At 41.4% G+C, this 24,879-nt stretch overlaps 1 protein-coding gene across 3 annotated transcripts in view; it reads right to left on the bottom strand.

Moving 5' to 3' along the window:
• Positions 1 to 4,838: 4,838 nt before the first annotated feature.
• The window catches only part of LOC139755623 (uncharacterized), a 39,922-nt gene continuing 19,881 nt past the window's right edge, over positions 4,839 to 24,879 (bottom strand). The window contains exons 1-7 of one of the 3 annotated variants that reach the window (XM_071674192.1): positions 21,471 to 21,588; positions 9,754 to 9,883; positions 8,967 to 9,481; positions 8,595 to 8,754; positions 8,253 to 8,411; positions 7,217 to 7,329; positions 4,839 to 6,550 (exon numbers count right to left, since the gene is read on the bottom strand). In XM_071674192.1, coding sequence (XP_071530293.1) covers positions 6,068 to 6,550; positions 7,217 to 7,329; positions 8,253 to 8,411; positions 8,595 to 8,754; positions 8,967 to 9,481; positions 9,754 to 9,874 — 1,551 coding nt within the window. In that variant the 5' untranslated portion in view covers positions 9,875 to 9,883; positions 21,471 to 21,588 and the 3' untranslated portion in view covers positions 4,839 to 6,067. Of the gene's footprint in view, positions 6,551 to 7,216; positions 7,330 to 8,252; positions 8,412 to 8,594; positions 8,755 to 8,966; positions 9,482 to 9,753; positions 9,884 to 21,391; positions 21,411 to 21,470; positions 21,589 to 24,879 lie in introns of those variants that run through there. The other 2 variants (XM_071674195.1, XM_071674194.1) reach the window with 2 other exon arrangements.

A 24,879-nucleotide genomic window follows, 5' to 3' on the forward strand; every position in this document is an offset into this window, starting at 1 on the left:
AGACCCTTTTTACAGGGCTCCTGCATTTAAATCTGCATAACAAACTAAAGTTGGAAAATAAAATCCGTGGGGTGGGAAGCTCGTGACTGTATTCCATTTTATGAACTGATGATGACCGCCTGTGAAAGTGACCTCGTGTGGTACCTTGAGCACAACAAATCCAATTTTTGTCAGTATTTTGGAAAAGTCTGCCTTTCGATTCATATTTAGAAAATTTTTCAATTGCAGCTTGTGCTACATGTTAATGTCACATGAACATTTGTCACTATGACTGCAGCTGTGATTAACAAAAAGTATGATTATGGATTCTTGCCTTGTGATTATCTTATTATGGTTCAACAACGAATTGACAATGAGGCATATATAAGGTAATTTCTCAATTGTACATAAAAAGGTTATTCTCAAAGCCAGTATTAAGCTATTATGTTTATTACCTGTCTGATATAGGGCAATGCCATACATCAATGTAAATGCTTAGCACATCTTTTTGTATATGATTCGTATAAATAACATGCATTGAATGGACACAACTAAAATATATGATGAAAATATACATTAATACTAGAAAAATTGGTAGATACTGATTTGACTTTGCATATGCAGTAAACATATTAATAGCAATAAATACAAGTGAGCAATGATACTGTCAAACTTAAGTAAACAATATGATGTATGATTTTGTACCTTTGGTCCATTTCTCTTGAATAAGCAGGATATCTCTCCTATACTCCCGACACCATAACTACAAATATCTACGTAACTTTCTTTACAAACTCTCGTGTGCCTCTCCTACTCGGTCATCCACCACCACAACTAGGACCAATACATAGGGCATCAGAGCCCAATAAAAGACATTGATTACTTACCCATAACTTTGACAATCATGCAGTTCATTGATTACTTACCCATAACTTTGGCATAATCATGCAATTCATGATGAAACCGACACCAAACTTGACAGTTATTTCCTGTCACCCGAGCTCAACATCACATCTACAGTGAATCCATGCAAGCTCTTACAATCTGCTACAATAATAGTATTATCCTAGCCATTAGGATTATCATAAATTGACTACAGTATAGTACCTCCCATCTTGTATTTTTTGCAAAGAATACATTTAACAATAGTCCTGTTCACTGCTGTATGTATATCAGAATACATTTAAAAATCCTGTTCATCTGCATGTAAATATAATTTTCTGTCACTGCAGCTGTCAAATGAATTGGGTTTTAGCAATTTGCTGTATCTTGGTGCTTGACCCAAAACTGCTATTTTCAGTTCATTAGACAGGTTCACTTCTAACATCACCAGCTGACAATATAATGCTTCCTGGCAATTTTTTTTTTAATTCCCAGCTAATGTTTGATTCCATCACTTTTCCCCAAGGTATGAGCATTCCCCTGCAATTGCTGGATTATGCATCACTCCTCATTCCCATATATATCATCATACCCATACATACCACTGCAATAGGTATATATTACACAAGCTCCCACTCTCTTTCCAATCAAAGTATTGAAAATTTTGCTAGTTTTAAATAAAGAACTAGGGCACATTAAGTGGCTGGGGAAATTATGGAAAGGTCTGTGGGGCCTGGTTTGTGATAGGGGCTGTGGTTTTGGTGCATTACACAAGATAGCCAGAAAATGAATGTGAACACATAAGGCCTTTTCCTCATCTGTTCCTGATGCTACCTTGCTGATATGGGTAATAAAGTATACCCAACAAACTATATACATATATGACAACTGTACGTGCTTCTAACAGTCCTCGGGCACCTCATCTTGGGCCATACAAACACTGATTAGCCTAATGAACCAATCATCACTTACCCCCCCCCCCCCATCTTGAGAAATTAGGCTGCCAAATTTCCACTTCTGCCATATTTCATCTTACACAAGGTCTCTACTAAAAAAAAAAAAAAAAACCCCCCCCCCCCCATAATGTAGCGATAATTTTATGGAGCTCTACAAATCTGAAACTGATCTGAAGAAATCGGTCAGGTTGGCCACAAGGGGTACAGCAACTAGTCGACTGTAATTACTGTAATAAGTAACTGATGGTCTTGTGTGACAATGACCTAAGATGACCTTAGGTCACAGCTCAACAGGTTGACACGGCATTAATGACAGGCCTGCCAGTGAAGAAAGCTGTATGATCCATGGACTGCCATTACCAACCACGGTGTCAAAGACGATGTACATAAATATCATTGCAGCAAACATTTGTGTATGGCAAGCAGACCCTGGCTGAGTTACAAGTGTGCTGCTGGCACATGAATAACCTTGGCCATGTGACTCCAATCTCTAGTTCTCTGGGCTTCAACGTCAGTAGTAGCTCACCATGCGAGTTATACTTTTCTGGAAAGATATTGTGATGGCTGATCTCCCACAACCCCCTTTGGTACTAATGTGTATCACCATTAACTGTCTTGACAGAGCTTGAACTATCAGACCTATAAATATGCCCTGAAACACAAATGGCAACAGTTTACAAACACAGGATTGCTGTACAACTCCCCTGTCAGAAACTTCAGGGGACCAGGCAGCTATGCAAATATCCCAGGGAACAACTGTTGCACTTTCCATGCCTATAAAAGGTCTCCTGACAGCTTCATTTTATCTTATGCCTAATCTATCCATAAAATAATCCTGCATTGTGCTCAACACCTCTATTCTCACTCAATAATGCACTATGTAATTTGTTCCTCAAGTTTCTGTACCCATCTCTGTCTTCACCATTACAAGAGAACCTACTGGTACACACTTAAAAATACCTGTTAAGACTATTTGCCAGGACACTCAAGAACTAGCCACTTCGACCCAAACACTCCCTACCTGCCATCCTATCATATAAATTTCAGCACTCAAAATACTTCCCCTATGTTTTTCACCCTTCACCCAATCTCTAAATAAAGCAATGATAAAAAAGATATATAAAACCCCAGTGCTGAACGTAAATAATGAGCATGGAAGGGAAATTATAAGTGACTAAGTGTAAACAATTCAAATATATATATATATTATATATTATTTTTATTTTGCTTTGTCGCTGTCTCCCGCGTTAGCGAGGTAGCGCAAGGAAACAGACGAAAGAATGGCCCAACCCACCCACATACACATGTATATACATACACGTCCACACACGCAAATATATATATATATATATATATATATATATATATATATATATATATATATATATATATATATATACAGCAATGAATACATATTGGACCAATTATTTTCCTACCTGGACAAGAATAACCTTACCAGTTTTGCATATCACAAATATACCGCCATTTAAAAGCTGTACAGTGCACTGTTACGTAAGGAAATGTTAAAAACTACTGGGCGCCCCAAACACGCGATCAGGCAGCTGCTTGCCTGCGCTCGCCCGTAACCTCCCCTGACAATCGTCCCAACACCAAAACTTATTCCTGGTTGCCCAAGGAAGACTTCTAAAGCACCAGTGAACCACCAGAGACGGAGCAACCGAAGAAGAATTCTAACTCTGAGAACCTAAGATGAGAGATATTGAAGCAGCCTCTCATTTCAGCTGCCAAACTCGAAGAAAAAAACATCCAAAACTTCAAAGAAACTAATCAACAATGCCTGCAAAAGGACCTTCACATTCCCTTCTGCAAGGCAACCGCCTTGAAACCTGTTTTTTTTTTTTTTTTTTTTTTTTTTTTTTAAAGTGAATGAAATGAAAATGACTCGCGCTAGTAAAGAAACACAAAAGGACTGGAGTGAGTAACAGCGGAGCATGGTGATGTTTTCCAAAGATAACTCCTTCAAGCGTGTAGCAACTAAGGCAGGGGAGAATGAAGAATGTGGAGGGTGCCAGCCGGTATGACTCGTTTCACTAAACGCCCAGATAGTGTGATGATCCGGGGTTCCTTTACACAATGAATGGAAACCAATACACTGAGGTGCTAAAGACCATCTACTTCCTTTCAATGAGGTTTACGGGTATGCAGGATAGTGCCCACCCGCCTATAAGGCTAGAAAGGTGAATATGTTATCACTGAAAGATATTCCACTGCTGGAAAGGCCTGGGAAGTCCCAAGACCTTAACCCAACCGAGAACTACTGGAATCAGATGAGTCAAGCTTGGTCACTGCAACACCTCATCACTGACTCGCCTCATTCAGATCATGACCCTAAGGACCCAAAAGAAGGACCTAAAATACTCGAGGAACCTAGCCAATTCCATACCCAGATGTCTGCAGTTGGTAATCAAAGCCAAATGAGAGATGACAAAGTACTACTAAACTGTAAGTGACACCGACTTTGAAAATATGTGAGGGGGAAGACGAGGATTTTACTGACATTGCAATTAACAAGCTTCCCTGGCTACATACAGTTCTCATATATAGATATAATTTTCTTTTAAATGAAGTTATCAATTATGACTAGAAATTACTGCAAACTAACAAAGCTAAACAATGAATCCACTTCTAATATACAAATGATGATAATCCTCTCTCAAAGGAGTACATATTGTACAGGTTATGGAAACTATAAAGATGTGGAGAGTTTGTTTAACTGTGAAGGAAAAACTGGCAGAAAAATAAGCAAGCTTCGAGTTGCAGAAATAATATCTATGGAACACAGCAGTGACCCGTCAGGGGGTGGTAGGGGGGGGGGGGGGGGAAGGATACATGTGAACTGGAACAAAACTTGTGAAAGAACAATGTTGGACGATGACCTCCCTAATCTCCCAGTGAGAGATCAGCCCTCTGGGCTTAGTGAGTAGCATCTCTTAAGAGAAATGCAAATACACACAGTGTACTTACTCATTAAGCTCTAAATAATTACCTGCCCTGCATTCTGACTTCACCAGAAACCACATCCATCCCCAGAAATATACCAGGTACTTTTTTGTTTTCTTTTTGGACATCACCCGTTCTCCAACAATTACAAAATGGAATGATAGAATGAAAATTGTAATTAGTTTCACAAACCGAAAAAAAAAGCCAAGGGATATTAGTTTAGAAATCTGGGGCTTACTCTTGCCTTGATGAAAATGGGCTTTGACGTTCCCACGAGAGAAGGACTAAATACAAGTCAAATAAGGGATCTAAAAATTTCGCGATGATCAGAGAGACGACGTACATATATATCCCAGGGGCTACAAACAAGTGAGAACCGAGAAGTGACTTAAAAGGTGCTCAGAGGAAAGTTATCTGGAAGGAAGTCAGAAAGATCAGTGGTCTCAAAGCTTCTAGGAAGGATACCATTTGCTCTACTCATCTCTCAAGACGGATGAGGGAGGAAAACTAAGGCTGGAATCATCTACATGCAAATGTGAAAAAAAAGAGCCAAAGACAGTGGCTCCCTCAGTAAAAGATGGCCATAAAGTGGTAAGGATGGAAAAGACGAGGAATAGTGAATTTTCATCAGTTGAGAGATATTCTTGGCCGAGGATGAGAAAAATCTAAGAGGGAGAAAAAGCATGAGCAGTGCAGTTCAAAAATAGTCTTCAGGGAACTATGAATGATTCTAAATACTGTTAGTCTGTATATCAAACGGTGAACCTTGAATCTGCAAAACAGTTAACATGGCAACTGTAAATTTAACAAAAATCCAGTACAAATGAATGTCTAATATTCTGATACTGTTGTGTGAAACATGACGTACACACTTCCCGAGTGTATGTTGCCTGTCCTCCAGATGCAAGTATATAATCTACTCGTCTTTTTTTTACATTAAGATTACGATAACGAAAGAAAATAATGCGAAGTGATGTATACATTACCTACCGTCGTCGTGTTTCACTCTGGCCTCCCTCCTTCTTATGACTCACTCTTTATTGAAAGAGATGAAACAGGCAAATAACTTACTTCTACTTTTTCTTTTCTAAAAACTAGAAACAGCTTCCTAACTTATCCTTAATTCAAGCCTTTTCACTATATGCTGACTTTTTGTACGGGGTATTTCATCTCAACCTTTCCAGGTTTCAATACAATAAATAAACTTATGATGTTCGTCATCAGGTCAAGTTCACCTCTACTTAAGATACACCACCATATCTTACCAGAAACTTTTCTAATCAGTATTCTCACACTTCACTGTTAGGGTTCCAATCATTCTTAAGAGTGATGCGTTCATCATCATTTGCTGACGAGGACATCTTGCCGTGTTTTAAGATGTCTGTGCCAAGGTAGAACTTCAAGTTCGCCTGGGCATAATTCTTTCCCTCCGCAGGAAGCTGTGTCGGCGACATGAACACCGCGTCCCTACTGTCTTGGCCATATTCCACAGCCATGAAATTGGGACAGTCCTTTCCCCTTGGGATGGCATCACCCTTATCAGTTCCTGCAACATCACTGGCTTTGGCTTGCCCTTCGCAACCATCTCTCTCCTCTCTGGGATCAATGGCTTCTTCAGAGGAGACAATATCACGGTCAGTAATGAAGGTACTGATGGGGGGAGGTGATCCACATTTCTTTTGGAATCGAGACAAGAAGATTGCCTGGGGCATGAGCACAACTGGGATGGCCACAACTGCATTTGCCAGCCAGCACACCACATTAGTCCAATGCTGGGGAGAGATTATATGACTTATCAAAATGCAGTGTACTATTGTACGTATCCTTACACTTAAAAGTGAGATGATTTTTCTTAACGTTATAAAGTTCATGTAGAAAACATTTCTAAAGTTTAATTAATCAACTAGAAGGATGATTACAAACCAAATTATTCCAACCCTCAGTGCAAATGGTTTCCCCAGACTAATTTCCTGTTATGACAATCATTCACAACCTTTAATTACCCCAATGTTGTCTGTCACTTACAACCTCCATCAGAACACTTATCCTCGTACATTCCCCCCCAAAAAAATACAAAAAAGATATTTCCTGCATGTTAACTCCAGAGTGAAAAAAAAAAAAAAATGCTTGGTCAACTGCTTCTCCAAGAAAACAAAGACAACTGTGAAAATAAACACAGGAAGGTTTTTATCTTCATAGAGGCTGGCCAACGTACAACCTCATAACTATACAAATAATTACATAAACATCACACAGGAAAAAAAAAAACCTTAAAAGAGAAATCCTTATTCCTTATGGGCGTAAAACCTATAGTAATCACATGCAAGAATATGTGTTAACATACAAGACTTCTTCGTCTAAGTCACGACTGCAATATCACAAAGGCAAAAAAAAAAAAAAAAAAAAAAAAAGGAATTAGCAGATGAATTTCAACTTACTGATCCATACTGGCAGTACAAGATGAGGACGAACAGGGGTTTGACAGGCCAGGCCCAAACTGCACCCAACACAAGCACAAAGTCTCGCGCCCAGGTTTCCACGCACCCAGGATCTGAACAGTGGAAAATGTGGTTTAAAAACACTGGAAAAAAACTGTGTGTGTGTGTGTGTGTGTGTGTGCGTGTGTGTGTGTGTAAATGCAAGAGACCACACTGCAAGTGAAGTCACCACTGGCGAGGTTATATCATTGGGAATACAGACCTAAAAGAACTTTTCACTCCAAAGAGGCTACATTTCCCTGCTACTGAAAGTAGCACAGGTCCTGGGTAACAGCAGGATTCTCATAGATATATATTGGTCAGTGGATAATTATGAATGAATGAATGTAAATAAATGTGAATACACACACATGCGTATTCAAGACTGTGAATATACACACACATACGAATGTAAGACTACACATGTATATAGTGTACATACCTGTATGGGCTACTGTGCACAGAAAAGTACATTTACATTAAGCTGTCCCTGTAAATTCATACAATTATAATCACCTCTGAATGTGTATATGCCTTAATCATGTTGATACGACAGTGTGTTTACATATGGCTATAAATACTTCCCCCCCACCCACCCCTCCTCACCATACATGTTCGCCATTTCCCACGTTAGCAAGGTAGCACCAGGATCAGATTCGCTCACACCCACTCTCTAGCTATCATGAACAATGTACTGAAATCCAGAGGCTTTCCCTATCCACAATTAAGAACCCACAGACCTTCCCGTGGTTTATTCCACCCAATTTATTGACCCTGGAAAATGGAAATATTTATCCTATCACATTCTAATGCTCAACATCCAGTCAGGTCTTGACGATACTGAGCCTCCAACGGATTCAGAAGCAATCTGTGGCCTCGGAACAACATCTAAACCCTTTGTTTCATATCAAGTCTCATCTTCCGAGGATAATGCTCACAGCTACTTACGTACCCACTCACTGCAGCATATCAATAACTCATGGCACCAGTGACTTACTCTCAGTCTTCATGCTGTCTTCGTTGTAGGTTTTGTCCTTTGACCTGAAGGCAAGACCCAGGCCCAGGGATGCGATAGCCAGGGTGAACAGCACCACCCACTCCAGGAAGAGGCTCAGCACGTACGCTTCGGTGATATGCACGTCACAAATGATATTATCTGCCAGCGAGAGAGAAAGAGAGATGATATCCCGTGCATTATTCTGTTAAGAACCTTCAGAATTTTTCTTCCAGTTTCCATAATAGTCATGAGAATGATCACAGTTATGTCTATAATATATAAACATATATATAAACTCATACAAATACGTATTCATACAAGTCATGCAAAGAGAAAGCTCACATATGGCGAAGCCGCTGTCATTTATATCTGGCTCGTGGAGTGCGAAGTGAGCAGCCGTGCCTCCAATGATCCTTGTGAGGCCTGTAACGATGGCCGGCACAATCACCAGCAACAGTGAGCCTATCATCCCAAACAAGGGCTGTGTGGGTCGTAAAGATGGCTGTTTGGGAGGGAAGGGGAGGGTTACGTCATGTTAGATACGTGTAAATATCAAATAAGGAGACTAACACAACTGAAATTTGCCTTCTCCCAAAAGTAAACTCGAAGCAAAGTTTCACATGAATCTAATACAGCTAGACTACGTAATACGACGGCCACCATGATTAGGGTTTCCTTTTAGGAATTATGGACAAGATATTTGACACTGCTTACCCTTTTCGTGATCACCATCCTGACAATGCCAGTGAGTGCCAGACTGTAGGCGCAAGATGAGGTCTCGAGGTCTTGAATGTCCGTGTTCCAACTGCTGCGCGACTTCTCGAGTTTCGTAGACGATGGAATGCTCCAGTGGGTGACCGGATGCTTGGCAGGTTGCGAGGAGTCGTTCTCGAGTGCTGGTGGGTCATAATGGATTCTCAAGCTCGGCAGGACATTGAAGTCGTCATCTTCTTTCTCTTGTACCGCTCGAGGTCCTCTGCGAAGCACGTCTGGTTCCTCCGCAACGACCTTGCCAGTTCGGAGGTCAATGTACTCGACGACAAAATCCGAGGCATCGGCCTCTTTGATTCCGGAGGCGGAGTTGCCAAAGTCGCCCCTCATACCACTGGCTCCATTAAGAACGTCTTGCCTGAACGCACTGACAGAAAACGGAGCCCAGATGATCAACAAGTATATGATGTTGAGGAAGAGGATCGTGATGATCGAGAAACGTTCGTGGTTTCGAGTTCCTGTGGAGAGGAGAGAGGAAAATAATGAATCGGTGCTGGAGTAATGTTTGTCCTTGCCTATTACAGTGTCTGCATCCAATAGCATGATCAAAATGCACCGAGTGGGTGTTAAAAAAAAAAAAAACTTATGTGTGATGGATATCTACAACATACCACCTCTTATAACCTCTACCTCCTACCTGTTATAACTACTACAACGTTCCTCCTTTTATAACTACTCCCTCCCACCGCAGATCTCAAACCGTTCTCGCCAGTCACCACACTCTCCTCACCTTTGTTGCATTTGCGGGTAGAGACTTGCCACAGGGCTCCAGCGTTTACCAAGAGGAGGGCCGAGATCATCACCAGCCGGAGAGCTGATATCACCAAGGGCGTCCACCAATCGGCAGCCATATCGTTACACTGTAAGGGAGACGACGGTGTTAAGAACATACACACGAGTCATCTGTGAAGAGGTTCCTAGCCATCTTGGTACTTTGAAGTCAACACGTCTCTTGTAATACAAAACAAAAGGGGGTGGTGGGAAGTTCCAGTCTTTGTACAGAGGGGCGTCTGTCTGGTAAACAACGGTGATTTATAAAGGAATGCAAAAGGCTACAAGCCGTGGGGTCATCTCGACGATTTGCGTGGCACGTATAGAATAGAATTCCGAGAGATTCAAGAAAAACATGAAGTATTTGTCAAGTCTACTCTTATCAATTAACGAATACGCAGTGTTGCCTTCTACGGCTCTAACTAGTATTCTTCCACGTTCGAAGTTTTTTTTTTTTTTCATGAGTTTGTATCCACTACTTCCGTGCGAAATTGACATTCATTTTCAATTGTGGTCTCACTTCCAGTCATAGTATCGTCTATGAATTTTGATAAACTGTTGCCTATTAAGAACGTCATTTAATGTAACACAGAAAAAGAACCGGTACCAAGGGTGATTCCTGCGGCACACCACTTGTTACGTCTAACCATCGTGAGGCTCAACCGTTGAATAAGTACTTGGTTCACTGCGTCAAGTAATTTTCCAATCATCGTAGCACACACCCCCATCTTTACCCCGTGACGTAACTTTGAAGTGGGATTTCGCCGAAATGCTTTCAGAAAATATATAGAGGTGACATAATATAAGTGCTGATCATAGATATATAAAGAGAATTAGCCAAATTTGTCGGACAAGTTACGCTTTCGTCGAAAACCACAAGTTATCCTCCGAGCGATTTTACAATCTCGGCTTAAATGATTTCCGTCAGTTTCCCCAACAGCAGACGCTAAGCTAACTGGGTGATCCTACATTCCAGGCAGGGAATTAATCACCTCACCTGAACATCAAGTGTTATTATCGGCAAAATTATATCAATCCTCAGGAGCACTTCTAGTGGCAAGTGATTTAAAAGAACAGTCAAGCGCTCAATCATTTCAAATGAGTGGATAACTCATGATACGCTGATGGGGTGGATGGGAAAACGTGGATGAACTCTTCGTCATCATGGCACAGGTGGCCAGAACAAGTGTGTGTGTGTGTGTGTGTGTGTGTGTGTGTGTGTGTGTGGTGGTAACTAAAGGGGTAATACGCAACTGTGGTTTACGGACAATGCCACAGGTGTGTGTGTGTGTGTGTGTGTGTGTGTGTGTGTGTGTGTGTGTGTGCGCGCGCGCAATTACCTATCTGCACGTTACAGGGGAGTGAGTTTCAACACATGTTGTGAGCTCCTATCTTGCAACGCTTTTCAAGACGTGCCGCAAAACACTTGGACGATCATTACACAACCATCTAACCGTTCTGTATACTATAAATAACCTCTGTAATGTTCGTGTAAGAGAATGACCGAAATCCTCAACGTATTTGTGTGTGTTTGGGCTACACTGTACCGATAAACCGACACTACCACTACTAATTAATACTGCCTTAACTTTAGCTTCTGCACTACATTGCACAATGCCATTACAGACGACATGTTATTGTACAAAAAGACAATCCTTTCTTCATCTGCGCGTACCAACACACAAAACACAACGACCCAATGGCGGCCCACGAGTCCCCAGCTTTCCTCCAACACCACAAGCAAAGACCACGTCATTTTGTGACCCGACCTAAAGCTTTTAAGTTTAACGGTACCATTCATTCATCAGCTACTAACTCGTCCGCGAGCGCGCGCCATATGTCGGACGCCAGCCACCTCTCACACACCGTAGACGTAGACGTCTCGGGCAGAAATACGACTCTTAACTTTATCCGCACTTGAGAAAAAGGAAGCACACACGCAAAAAAATAAAGTAATGAAACAAGTGGGGAGAGATGTGACGATACCTGGGGGAACAAACAAGCAGTAATCAATTGACTCTAACCGTCCCCAAAGAGATGGAAACAAGCAACGCTAAACTGTCAGGCAGTACAGCCTACGGTACACATTTTTGCTCTGGTGTGACCCTCTCAGACAACGTGCCATTATGGGGGAGAAGGGAGGGTCGATGGAAGGGTCGACCTTGAACCATATACAGTCAACTAACTTTAATGTCTTCATCCTTCATGTAGGGCTAACCCCAATGACCTTACTTTCACGTAAAGGGAGGGAAAACAAGCTTATATCCCCAATATATAATCATCAGTTACGATATATATATATATATATATATATATATATATATATATATATATATATATATATATATATATATATATCGTAAATTCCTATCGTAAGTAGTAACTGACGTTACATCGTATCTCGGTTTACAAAGTTTTCACTATCACACGAGCATGATGATATACAATGAGATTCACACACGCGCGCACACACACACACACACACAAGTAAAGCAATATTAATTTATCCTATAATGAACGGTACTCTAAGGTTGGTGAGCGATAACATCACAAACCGTCGCAAAAGCCTGTTTTCTGTTTTAAAAGGCGTCGTGTTCCTCGCTGAGGCGGGTGGAACTGTGGGCCTTTGGGAGCCTTGGAAAAAAAAAAAGTTTAGAACACTGGCATTACAGATTTTACTACAGTCTTATCAATATAAATGCCTGTAAGCATCTGTATAAACAAGAAAGTCACAACCGTAATAAATATTACATAAATTCTATAAATTGTACTTTTCTTGTAGACGTGTTCACGGCAGCGTACATATATAACAATTAACGAATTAGCATTAGGAGGAGGGACAATAAACACATGAAGAGAGCAATAAAAAGCTTTTTCAGTGCTGTTCTAATTCTAAGGAAAAACGCTAAACGCATCAATAAAAGCAAACGATAAACAGAGTGCTCTATACAGAGGTATAAAATTTTCCTTAGAAAAATATAGCGACACATTGTTACTAAATTCTGTATATACACTCAGCCCTTCTGTACAAATATTGGCAAAAAAAAAAAAGATTAATTATACGATCTTTAAACCTATACTGCTATTCCGAAAAAAAACACACCAATACATTAACCAAAAGATGAGCCAGTTCGTTATTTCGTATTTTTTCATCTCGACAAAATCCACGAACCGAGACACTCACAGCGAATAGTCGACCGGTATACTTAAAAAAAAAAAATAAATTACCAGAACGTCATGTCGTCCGAGTTATACAGACCAACCAGCAGCTAAAAGACGTCAAAATCTATCATATACAAAGTCAAGGAAGACTCAAATATAAGCCGGAGGCATGAGGACCGCAAAAATCCCCGTGGCAATATTATACGGGGGTCACCGGCCCATTGTTGCGAGCCGAGCTGGACTAGCCAGCGGAGTTTTTGTCATTGCCAACAATTTTAACTCTGGCTCGGTGCGGAGAGTTTAAAATGAATTCAGATAACACACAGCCATGAATGAAAGGAAAGACGTAACATAGGAATACAGAGAATACTGACGATATATTCATGACAAAAGTGAAACACAGTTGATGAGAAAGGATGCCACTAAAAGAAACATGTGTAAATATATTTGTCATAAAGCAACGATTTCCCGGACATTCTCGAAATTTTACGGACTTTCTCCCAATGGCGGTTGGATAATACCGGCAAACTTGTTCTTTTTATATTCTCATTCTTAGTCATGGCTCTCTTAATCTGACGAACATTTTCTCGGAAAACTTGTTTTACCCCAAAGTAAACGGATGATATTCTCATAACTCGCACATTGTTAAATGGGAGAATTAAAACAATGGGAGAAAAAAATAAAATCGTAGAGTACGTGACCCTGATAATAATGCCATTTTTTTTTTTTTTTTTTACACTAAGATGTACGATGAGGAGTTAGGCGTACATAAAGAATATCCACCGATTTCCACACAAATGAAAAATTACTCTCAAGTCTGTGAATTTCATGTAATAATTTAATGAAATACATGTTTAAAAGACGTTCTTTCCAGATGACATGAGAAAATCTCGCGCGGGCCCGGGTTCGAACCCTGAACAGGGCAAGTTAGATTACGGTCAACAAAACTGTTCGTTCTTTCCTCAGAGTTGGTCGATACATGGGAGAAATAACAGACACTTGACAAATGACAACCACACTCTACATCTCGTGTATTTTCTCCGTATTTTTCATACTTTAGTTATATACAAGTTACTTTATTTTTGCTATCATGCCACCCTACGAATTACGACAATATAGTTCCAGTATATATGCTCGTCTCTCTCTCCTTGCTTAGGTCGTACAGTTTGACACTAAACAACAGAAACGTCTCAGCTAAACCTCCTCTCTCTCTCTCTTATCATCCACATTTTCTCATTGATCTCACCGCTGTCAATTCTTACCATGGGTTTGTTTACTCAACATGAACATCCTACTGCAAGATGCGCACTCGAACGTCACCCACTCTCCCCAGCTCCGTTCTCGTACAGTGAGCGTTACGCGCTAGCCCTCAGCCCCCGCATGGCAAAACCCATCACATCATAGGAGCTTGTCAAAGCTGGCAAGTAGAATATTTCTTGTTAGGACCTCTAGTTACAGAGTTTCACTTTTGAGAAACTGGTTGATGTGCACATAATATTGACATCTGAGGAAGTGGCCCCGTTTTCTCTACTAATAGCTCTGGGGTTTTCTCGTGTTAAACTTTCTTAAATTAAGCCCCAAGTTCTAACACCATTCTCAAGAGTTTCGTTGAACTTTCTCTTACGATTTAAAGTTAGGCTATTTCGAACACCACAACTCCGCTCTTAATATCAGTTCCGACTATTACTCATGATTTATGGGTTTCATATACCAATGAAACGATTGAATATGTACTTTGTGCTGCATTTAGATCACTCTCTTTTCATATAAATGAAGCATTAACATTTCATCGAGATAAGTGGAATACTACGGTTTCTATTCTTTGATGCAACTTTTTTTTAGTATCAAATTTGGTAAAAACCATCCACGTTTCTATTTCGCAGACTGATAATTAAAACTAGGTCTACCTCTTGTGGCAGTCGAAATTAAAGTTTTCTTTTTTTTCACCACGGAACTTTCAATTTTTTTCTTCTTCACCTGTTTGGATGAATTCCGCATTGCCTACTAACCCTTCCAATCCTTAGTATATGTTTTTGGACCATCGACTGTTTCCCCGTCCGCTTATACACTGTATCAATCAGCACATATAATCAGGTATCATCTCCCGACCTGCTGGCGAACGGGTCATCAGAAACGTCTGTGGCTCCGCACGCAGCCCAGAGCGACGCCACTTATATATACACTTTCACCTCCTCTGGATGATCAAGTGTCTCGTGTCTTAATTCTGATCGAGTGACTTTACTCCATCACGGACGGTGCCTCTGGGGTACGAGATTGGCGCGCTGTTAAATTCCTAGATTTATTATATGCGAGACAGTACACCCCCTCCCCCCTATATGCGAGACAGTGCTCTCTCTCTCTCTCCCTTTCCCTCCCGTGTGTGTGTGTGTGTGTGTGTGTGTTGTAGCAATTCTGAAAAAAAAGTTAGAGCAAGACGTCCCCCAAAAAAACACGAAAACATTCAGCTACCGAGAAAGCTCAACGTGGGAGAGAGAGAGAGAGAGAGAGAGAGAGAGAGAGAGAGAGAGAGAGAGAGAGAGAGAGAGTAGACAGACAAGAGAAAAAAGTAAAAGGGGTTTCTAATAAAACCAGTCAAAATTCACAGGAGTATATAGGGCAAGTATTGGGCCGAGACCGTAACAATCCAGGGGGATCTAATACTGGGCCAAGACCTTCATAACCCAGGGGTCTCAATGCTGGGCCAAGACCTTCATAACCCAGGGGTCTCTCAAATATTGGGCTGGGAAGAAAATGCCAAGACTTCGGGGTTGCACGCAACCTTTAAAAAACAAACAAGAAATACCTAAGAAGCCAATGGTAGTGTTGAATACAGCCACGAAAACACCAGTTAAGTTATGGATAAATAAACGGGTCACAAACAAGGGGGAGGGAGGGGATGTGATACGAAAAGAGAGAAAGTTGCGAGTGTCGTGGCGGGCAGGAAATGATTCCAACCTTACGGCAGTCACTCGAGAACACAACACGGATCTCCTCCTTTCACTCACGAGAACCAGGACGATACAGGTGGGTTGGTGGGCTGGTCTCAACCAGGACATTATAGGTGGGTTGGTGGGCTGGTCTCAACCAGGACATTATAGGTGGGTTGGTGGGCTGGTCTCAACCAGGACAATATAGGTGGGTTGGTGGGCTGGTCTCAACCAGGACAATATAGGTGGGTTGGTGGGCTGGTCTTACAATACAGGCTGGTTGGTGGGCAGGTCTTGAGGCCTATCAACCGCCGGGGTCGTTAAGGCCTTCAACGTCAAGTTATAAACATCATCCATTATTCGGAAAGAAAAAAAAAAAATCCTTTTCAAGTGTTCTAAATAATACTAAAAGGTATATATGGTCCCTTACTAGTGACGTCCAACCGTTAGTGATGACGTAACTTGCCCCATCAACCGTTAATGATGACGTCAGAGCAAAGACACAACAACAGGCCACAAGAGACAGTCGTTCAGTGGTTACAGAGTCCAACCACCGTTCTCGGTAGCCCGGGTTCGACTAACGGGCTATATGTAGATATATTACTTCTTACTTGCATATGTAGATATATTACTTCTTCATACATGCATATGTAGATATACTACTTCATACTCACTCTCCGTTTCCCTCGTCAGCGAGAAAGCGCGGGTACAGTCGCTCACACTCATTCTCTAGCTGCCACGTGCAAAGGTACCGAAACCACAGCTCCCCATCTACAACCAGGCTTCACAAGATCTTGCCATCATTTACCCCTTCCTCCTTAGGACCTTTTCTACCCCCTTAGGACCTTCTCTACAAGTTTTTTATGGTTTATTTTTTTCTTTCACAAGTACGGTGACCGTACCTAAGAAGCATATTGAGGTTTTGATCCGATGTGAACACATAGCTGAATATTTTCATTAAGCAAATAACTAAATCCTATTCCTCTCTATTAGGCAGCAGTTTCCTATTCTCTTACTAAACGACTGGTTAGGGAAAACTTCAACACCGAATTCAATCCTCTTAAGCACAGATTCCTTCAGTTTATTTCCTGCTCGACAATATTCATATCAAAGCCATCTTTCGCTGTATCCCATCCTTGTTCCCCTTACATCTACTTTTGCAGAATTTCCACATCCATGTCTCAGAGTTTGGAGTCCTGTCCATTTCCCTATGTACGGTGATCATCGCCCTCATGACCGATGGCATCACTTGCAAACATATTCAGGCAGGATTATCTACACATCGAGGGACTCTTCCCCACTTTATTCCTACCTGGCGATCTTAGTTTCTGTAACCAACCTCCTATGCAGTAGTCAAAGTTTCTAGCACTTTCTACACACAATTCAGCAGGTGTGCAAATACGGTGTGTGTGTGTGCGTGCGTGTGTGTGTGTGTGTGTGTGTGTGTGTGTGCAGCCGTCGGGTCTAGCTTATCTGGACACATCACAACAGTAATGTATTCCATGGTTCCCCCGGCAAGGTGTGCATTAATTCTGACCGTTGGCCACATCGACTTTTCTATCAGCGGACACACACGAGCTTAGGCTGGTGTGTGTGTGTGTGTGTGTGTGTGTGTGTGTGTGTGTGTATGTATGTGTGTGTGTTCCTATGCCCACACACGAGTAAAAAAAAAAAATCGTACATACATACAAGGTTGAAGAGGGAACACAGAGTTGTGAAACGAGGCATTTGAGAAACGAACAACCCTACGTTAAATATAAGTTGAAAGTCAGTCGCGTCGACATGATATAATCAAACACACACACTTCCTGCTGAACACCTGCACGTGTTGAGACACCTACATGGCAAATGTTCTGTGCACAGACAACAGCTCCCCTGAATTCCCTATGATTAAATGAGCAAAACACTGTGCACTATCCATATGTAATTACCCCAAGACCATTTTCGAAGTGATGATCCTGGTGTTAAACCAGGAATCCTCTTTTCCAGAAGCTGCGCTCCTTCCGTTTGCAGGGAAATGCTGGACCCCTTTGGAACGAGAGGTTCCTTGACACGACCCGTACGTACTCTACCAGCCCCGCTTCGCCGAAGGTGACTTTTCACTCGCGGCATTACTTCATGCACGCGAAGTCCGGTAACATCGTAACCAGATGCACACATCACAAGCTACAGGACCTATAATAGGCTTATGACGAAAAAAAAATCTGGCCATGGGAATCAGATCCGATTTCTACGCAGCTACAGAGAAAATGCAAACAACAACAGGCCAAATGGGTCTTTGAGATGACGCGGTGAATGTTGGTTAGGAAACATGCCTTGAGAATTATCTGTCAACTTTATAAAGAGACGCAAATCATATCAGTAAGGGACTTGAAGCGATTTGTCATGACCGTCTTTAAACGTATGCAACGTAGCTCTACCGTTGCTTTCAACTACTCTTTAACTAGTTAAACCATTTCATACGTTAACGAGCCTTATAGAGGAAATATATAACCTAGGCTCTCCACATTTCTCGAGAATAATTCTAATTCAGTCACTTAAATGCCAGTATTCTCACTGGCATTCAATGTTAAGAGCTACAGCTGTATACTTTTGTACGAAACAAGCTGTTCTCTGGACCACTTTTCTTCAACTGCTAAAAAAAAAAAAAAAATCCATTTCTAAATAGATAACAAGCTATAGATCACGAATATTATCAAAATCAAACCGCCTACATACATATGGATCTATGTAGCCGCACACATATGGACCTATGTAGCCGGCTGTTGGAGGTTAGTATGTCAATGGTAGTGCGCGCTCATATTCACTATTTACGGATATATATATCCCCAGTATTAAAAAAAAATTACGTTTCTGCCCTATTGGATATAATCATTTGCCAACTGTTAACCCAATCCATCAGTTTCCACGTCAATTCGCAGCTGTTGACGCTCCATTTCAGTGGTAACTTCAAGTTCAGTATCGTGATTTTTTTTTCTTCATATCCTACAACGCAGCCAATGATTATCAAAGTCATCACATGTTCTAAGACTAATCACCAATTGTTAGGTCTAACCACCATTCTTGAAGTATTACCGATAACTATTACTCCTTGTTTACAGCGTCAATCAGTATTTGTAACTACCCAAGTACAATCCCTTCAATAACATCGTGTCGTATATGGTAATGATAAAGCTATTCCATTGATAGCACGTAATAACTTTAGTTAATGAACCTCTGATGCGGTAAATTATCGAGCGCTTTCTAGTAATCATCGAAATTGATGACGTCAACATCTGCTTTACCTTTTTATGTACATCATAATCATACCACGAATGGAAATTAAGCAGACTGGTCACTCAGACATGAACAACTTAGTCGCAAACCACGCTTAGATGATTAAATGGCAATTCCCTACAATATTCAAAATCTCGCCTCGAACGATTGTTTCCAGGTCGACCATCTGTGGACGTCAATCCGAGGGATATCATGTCCAGGCACGACCTCAATATCTTTTTCTCAAATCTCGGTGTTACACTTGCAAACTTCCAATCCTCAAGAAATTTCACTATAACAAGAAATAATCTACAAAGATATATCTACCTACATCACAATGAAGCCCCTTTCCTTCCAAGCTTTAGACTTCTTTTCCCACTCCAATTTGGTGTTACCGTTCTCCTTGTTCGCTCCATTTCTGAGACGTATATCCTGTTTAACAAGAGCACACATTATTATAACTACTCTCCCTACCTGCTACATCTCCCTCTCTGCTGACAATACACAAACCAGTGAGACGCTACATCATCATGAGTACTTCATCTATTCTCCAGCTGGCAGATTCATTATCTCCCTCTCTTTTCCTTATTCTTAATTATCGTTCCTATAGGCCCTATACCACACTCATCCCATCTCCGTATATCCCCCCCTAAACTAACTTCGCTTCCCAAAAACCACAAGCATCCATCTCCTATCCCTGTAGCTTTTCTATCTCCCCCTCCGATGTGTTTACCGTGGCCTCTATCCCCCCTCCTAACATTACCCGCCCCTGCAAGACTACTCAACTAAGAGCTCCGGGCGCAGCGTCATCTCCTCAACCCTCTTCCGTGTGCCTCGATCGAGCACTGCACAAAGAGAAATTCACCGTTTTCACTTCTGTTTGATCTTGTCCAACAGAAAAGGTTTACGGAAGCATAACACATCAAACTTAACCTAGAACAGAGTGGAACACAGTCTCTTGTAATACAACACTCTATGGTCATCGATCTATATAAATCTTGTAACGATGCAAAATGAACTACAAACGAAAATACATTTTTTTCTTGTACGATATACAATGTAATGTCTCATAGAATAACAATGAAAGCATCGAACTTTCCCAGGAAGTCAATTTGTCTATTGCTGACAATTTACAGTACTGTAATACTGCAAAATATATGGCGGTGAAACCTCAAGAAGGAGGCGGACTACTTTGGAGTGTTAGAAGTTCGTTGACGAAACTGCACCGTCAACCACGCAGCCTCGCCAGAAATGACATCAGACTGCTTGAGGTTACACAGTGAGTGAAAAGCAACCTCTGAAGGAGGCTGTAACACTGTCAGCTGAAACACTACAGTCTTATAAAAGAACTTCTTGCTTCAAGGGAATTCATCTTCTCCCTTCCGAGTGCAGCGCACTCTTAAAGCTGCAGAAGCCCCAGCAACACCGAGATGGGAATCGTGGAGTTTAATACTCGTGCTACTACTACCACTACTACTAATGCATCTGATATTTCCCGCGTGAGCGTCAGAAACATACGGCTCAGCTTCAAAGGTGGGGGGGGGGGGATTCCTCCCTTAGCTCTTTCCTTTGTTCCTACTGTAAAGCAATACCACCAAAAGGGCTGATTTCCAATACCCTACTCCCTTCCGCCGCTCTTCGTCGCCTTCAACACTGTGGGAAATATATACACAGGCTGCAGTTCCTTCTTCCCTAACCTCAAGGATTTTGTGTCAAAAGTGGAGGGCATAAGGAGAGCGGATGAGACTAAACTGGAGTTGGAAGGATGAAATAAAGATTTTGATCGATCAGGACCTGAACATGCATAGAGGGGTGAAAGGCGTGTAAGGCATAGAGTGAACTGGAAAGATGTAAACATACAGAGGTCAACGTGCCGCAGATGTCCACCAAGTCAGTTGAAGCGTCTGGAGTAAACCATGGAAAGGTCTCTTGGGCCTGGTTGTGGATGGGGAGCTGTGGTTTCAGTGCATAACACATAACAAGAGAATGGACGTCAGAGGATGTGGCTTTCCCTCGGCTGTTCCTGACGGTAACTTCCTAAAGATCTTTCAGGCATGTTCACCATTTCCCTAACGTGTGTGTAACAAATAAACATTTCCCCACTCAAAATGAGGACAAAGCTGGGTGGTTCTATTAGAATTCCCTGCTTCTTAAAAATTCACATGCCATGTGATGTGTTATGTTTTTCGTATAGAGTAACGAAGCCACTAAAGTTCCAACTAAAGCCAATAAGATTCTTTACAAATGTCTTACCTGTTTGCCACACGGTACGTCAAACACACATACACTCCCTGTGGTGGTTTATGTTCATAATACACTATACGATACTAACACTGTATTGTATTCTCCAAGTGATGCAATGAACGGAGGAGCCAGCAGTCAATCCCTCACCCTGCAGGATCCACTCACTGAGTGACGACCGAGACTCGGCGCCTCGAAGCCGAGTCCTCTCGCGGTGGAACGAACTCTACAGGGAAATCCGCTATTTAATCAACGACTTTAGGACCCTTGTTTGTCCCATGAATACATTTAGGGAGAAGGTCACTTCTAATTAGTAATAATCACGAAATTGACAAAAACTTACCTAACTACATCAGCCTACGTAATTTTTGTACACACCCTAATCTTAATGGGCACAGATAGTTTTCTTGTACCGAAACATTCTGAAAAACGTTGTTCGATAAAAGCAAAAAAACACGTGCGCTAGCGCCGGTGTTGCCATCCACCGGTTCAAACTTTCACTTGGCTTTCCACGGTTTCCGTCCACAAAAATCAAAATAGAAAGCACAACCGTTAAGAATCCATCACGCACACAGTCACCGATATATCGTATGTCTTCTACCTGTTCCTCCGGCACCGCATCAATGCCATACTCAAAATACGTACGTAGTAAAAAGGTTTGGACATCGGGTAATGATGAATTCAGTCATTTAATTTCCCTTTAAGAGAGATTATTGGACAGGAAACCCTCTTCATACAGTATTAAAGAAATATTACAATATGTATCGTGTGTGTGCGTGTGTGTGTGTACGGTATTTGTGAGGTCAGAACAAGTCCTGGCAGCCGGAGGATCAACACCCGAGCGACGGTTGTCTAACTCAGCTTCTCTCTGGGTAAGTAGGTCAAACATCGTGGCCACCACCTTAAAGTTCTCCTCCTCCCGACCTAATGTTTCCTACCGAGAACAAGACAATGTCTCGTTCTCCAGTATCTATAGACTGTTATCTTCGGTCTGTGTCTTACGTAAATGTATCATAACAACATATAGAGAAGAAATGATAATGGAAATAGTTGGAGCATGAAAATGTAATTGGCGGTTTCCTGAACTCAATTCATGGATAATGTTTGAAAGCAACGATTTGACAGATTAGAAAGCGTTGGTGTATTGTTACATTAACTGCTGGTTGTTGATATAATTACAACTGGTTAAATTACTTGACACTCGTGACGAACATACGGATATTCACGTGGAGATTGTTTTAAATACGGTTATTGAAAGATAATGTAACCATCAGTACAATGTGTTGGATGTCGGTGTCTTTATTCCCGATATAAAAAAGAATGTAAATGCACGCATACAGAGTACGAATGAACACACACACACACACACACACCAATCAAAGAACAAGGCCTTAAATGTGTCCGTCATGGAAGAGAGAAGAGTAAGGGATGACTTGATCAAACGGGGAACCACCAAATGCGGAAAGGATACGGAAGTCTGAAGTACGATAAAGATGATTCATGAGATGCGACCTCCACGTGTCAATGCCTCCGTCCCCATAACCGAACAAACTGGTAATTATACATACACAGCTTCTCCGCATGGGAGTTTTGATCAACAAAATCTTTCATTTTTCTGAATATGTCAATTACTCCGCCATACTGTATGGCTGAATGGCCCACGGGTATTTATTACACAGACTCACGCAATTACTTGTGGCATCTACATAATCACAAAGGTTGGCATACATGTATATGAACTGTGTAATAGTATGCAAGGCAAGTTATATTGCATTACGATTGCAATCATTTGTACTAAAGACGCTCATATGACTGCAAAGTCTGGGTACAGTAGTAAAACAGTACAACAGCACAGCAATACATCGATGTCGGTGAAATGTTTACGAAGTTCGTACAGTATGATGAGGCCATGAGACCTAATTTCGGTAATAAAGGGGTATGTTATACGGTATTGCAGCGTGTGCTCATATGGCACATCACTGAGTTTACACCACTTTATTACGTTCTGCCATATATATATATATATATATATATATATATATATATATATATATATATATATATATATATACCATTCTATTCCTGGCGGCTGTAACAATGTCGGGGTGTCTGGCTCTGGTCTCATCTTTACTACACAAGTTTTCGGTGATACAGAGTGATTGTCTATGATTATACGTGATGCTGAACGTGTGCCGGATAGTTCAAAATGTCTTGAACAGTTTCTTCAAAGGCCATCATCACGAGTTTACTGCAGAGATGACACCATTACATGATATCCTTAGGTAGAGGTCTACGTCCAGATTGAGAGAGAGAGAGAGAGAGAGAGAGAGAGAGAGAGAGAGAGAGAGAGAGAGAGAGAGAGAGAGAGAGAGAGAGAGAGAGAGAGTTATAGGTCAACTCAACATGTTTATCACGATGGTCGAACTCTATATAGACGAGGGGGGGGGGGGATCCAAAGAAAATGTATGCCGTGCATCCACTATCACATCAGATAAGGTCATGTTTAAGAGGTGTTTGATCAAAGGGGGGTTCCCCGTGCATCGCATTTCACGTCCTCACAATAACTCCCCAAGTTGTGTTCCGCTCGCCTCTGGCGGTTGTCGCGGTACGATAATCTCACGAGACGTACGAAAGCCTCCAGGAAGAAAGTCGTGGCCGATGTTTGCTTACACACACACACACACAGAAGTCAGTTATTCTGCATCAATGTCTTTCGCACGCCCTCACTCGGAAAGAAAGGTAATGTAACATTACCTTTCTTTCGTGACATCCCGGACCAGCGATGTGGGTGATGGTGTTATGTCGGTGATGGTGGTGGTGCATGGTGGTGATGGTGATGGTAAAGTTAACTGTGGTGGAGGGTGCTGTAATGCACATCCTCCCCAACCCAGAATAGCACTATCATCCTTCTGAAGGTCATTCAGTGCATGAATATTGCATTTGAATGTGTTCCCGTCACGTTCGCTGACACACACACACACACACACACACACACACACACACACTCTACCCGGTCTTTACCAGTAACAGAATTTAATTTCCTCACAACAATATGAAAGTGACCAAAGCAATTTCCTTAAGGTGAGGTATATATATGAAGTACATACATACGTATGAAATTTTACCTAATGTTGTAATTGCCTGAACTGCCAACAATTTTTCTCTTATCCTGGAATATATATATATATATATATATATATATATATATATATATATATATACACCTCCAGAAACCCCTATTATGGAGATTGCAACAGTAAAGTGTAACTCTTATTTGTCTGGGTAGTGTTGTTTCAGAGGGGTATAATATATCTGGTAAGGTAGTGTTTAAGACTGAACTGGAGGAACTGTAGTTTCAACTGCTTGTCGGGGCGATTCGGAGTGTATATGTTGCTTCAATAATGTGTGTTCAGGTGGTGTGGTGGGAGGGAGGGAAATGTTATCAGGTGTGTTGCTGACGTGCGAGTCAGGGGTACGCTCATTAATTCCATTTTCGGCTC

Source organism: Panulirus ornatus, chromosome 19 (assembly GCF_036320965.1).
Source record: "Panulirus ornatus isolate Po-2019 chromosome 19, ASM3632096v1, whole genome shotgun sequence".
In the NCBI taxonomy this organism is placed as follows: domain Eukaryota; kingdom Metazoa; phylum Arthropoda; class Malacostraca; order Decapoda; family Palinuridae; genus Panulirus; species Panulirus ornatus.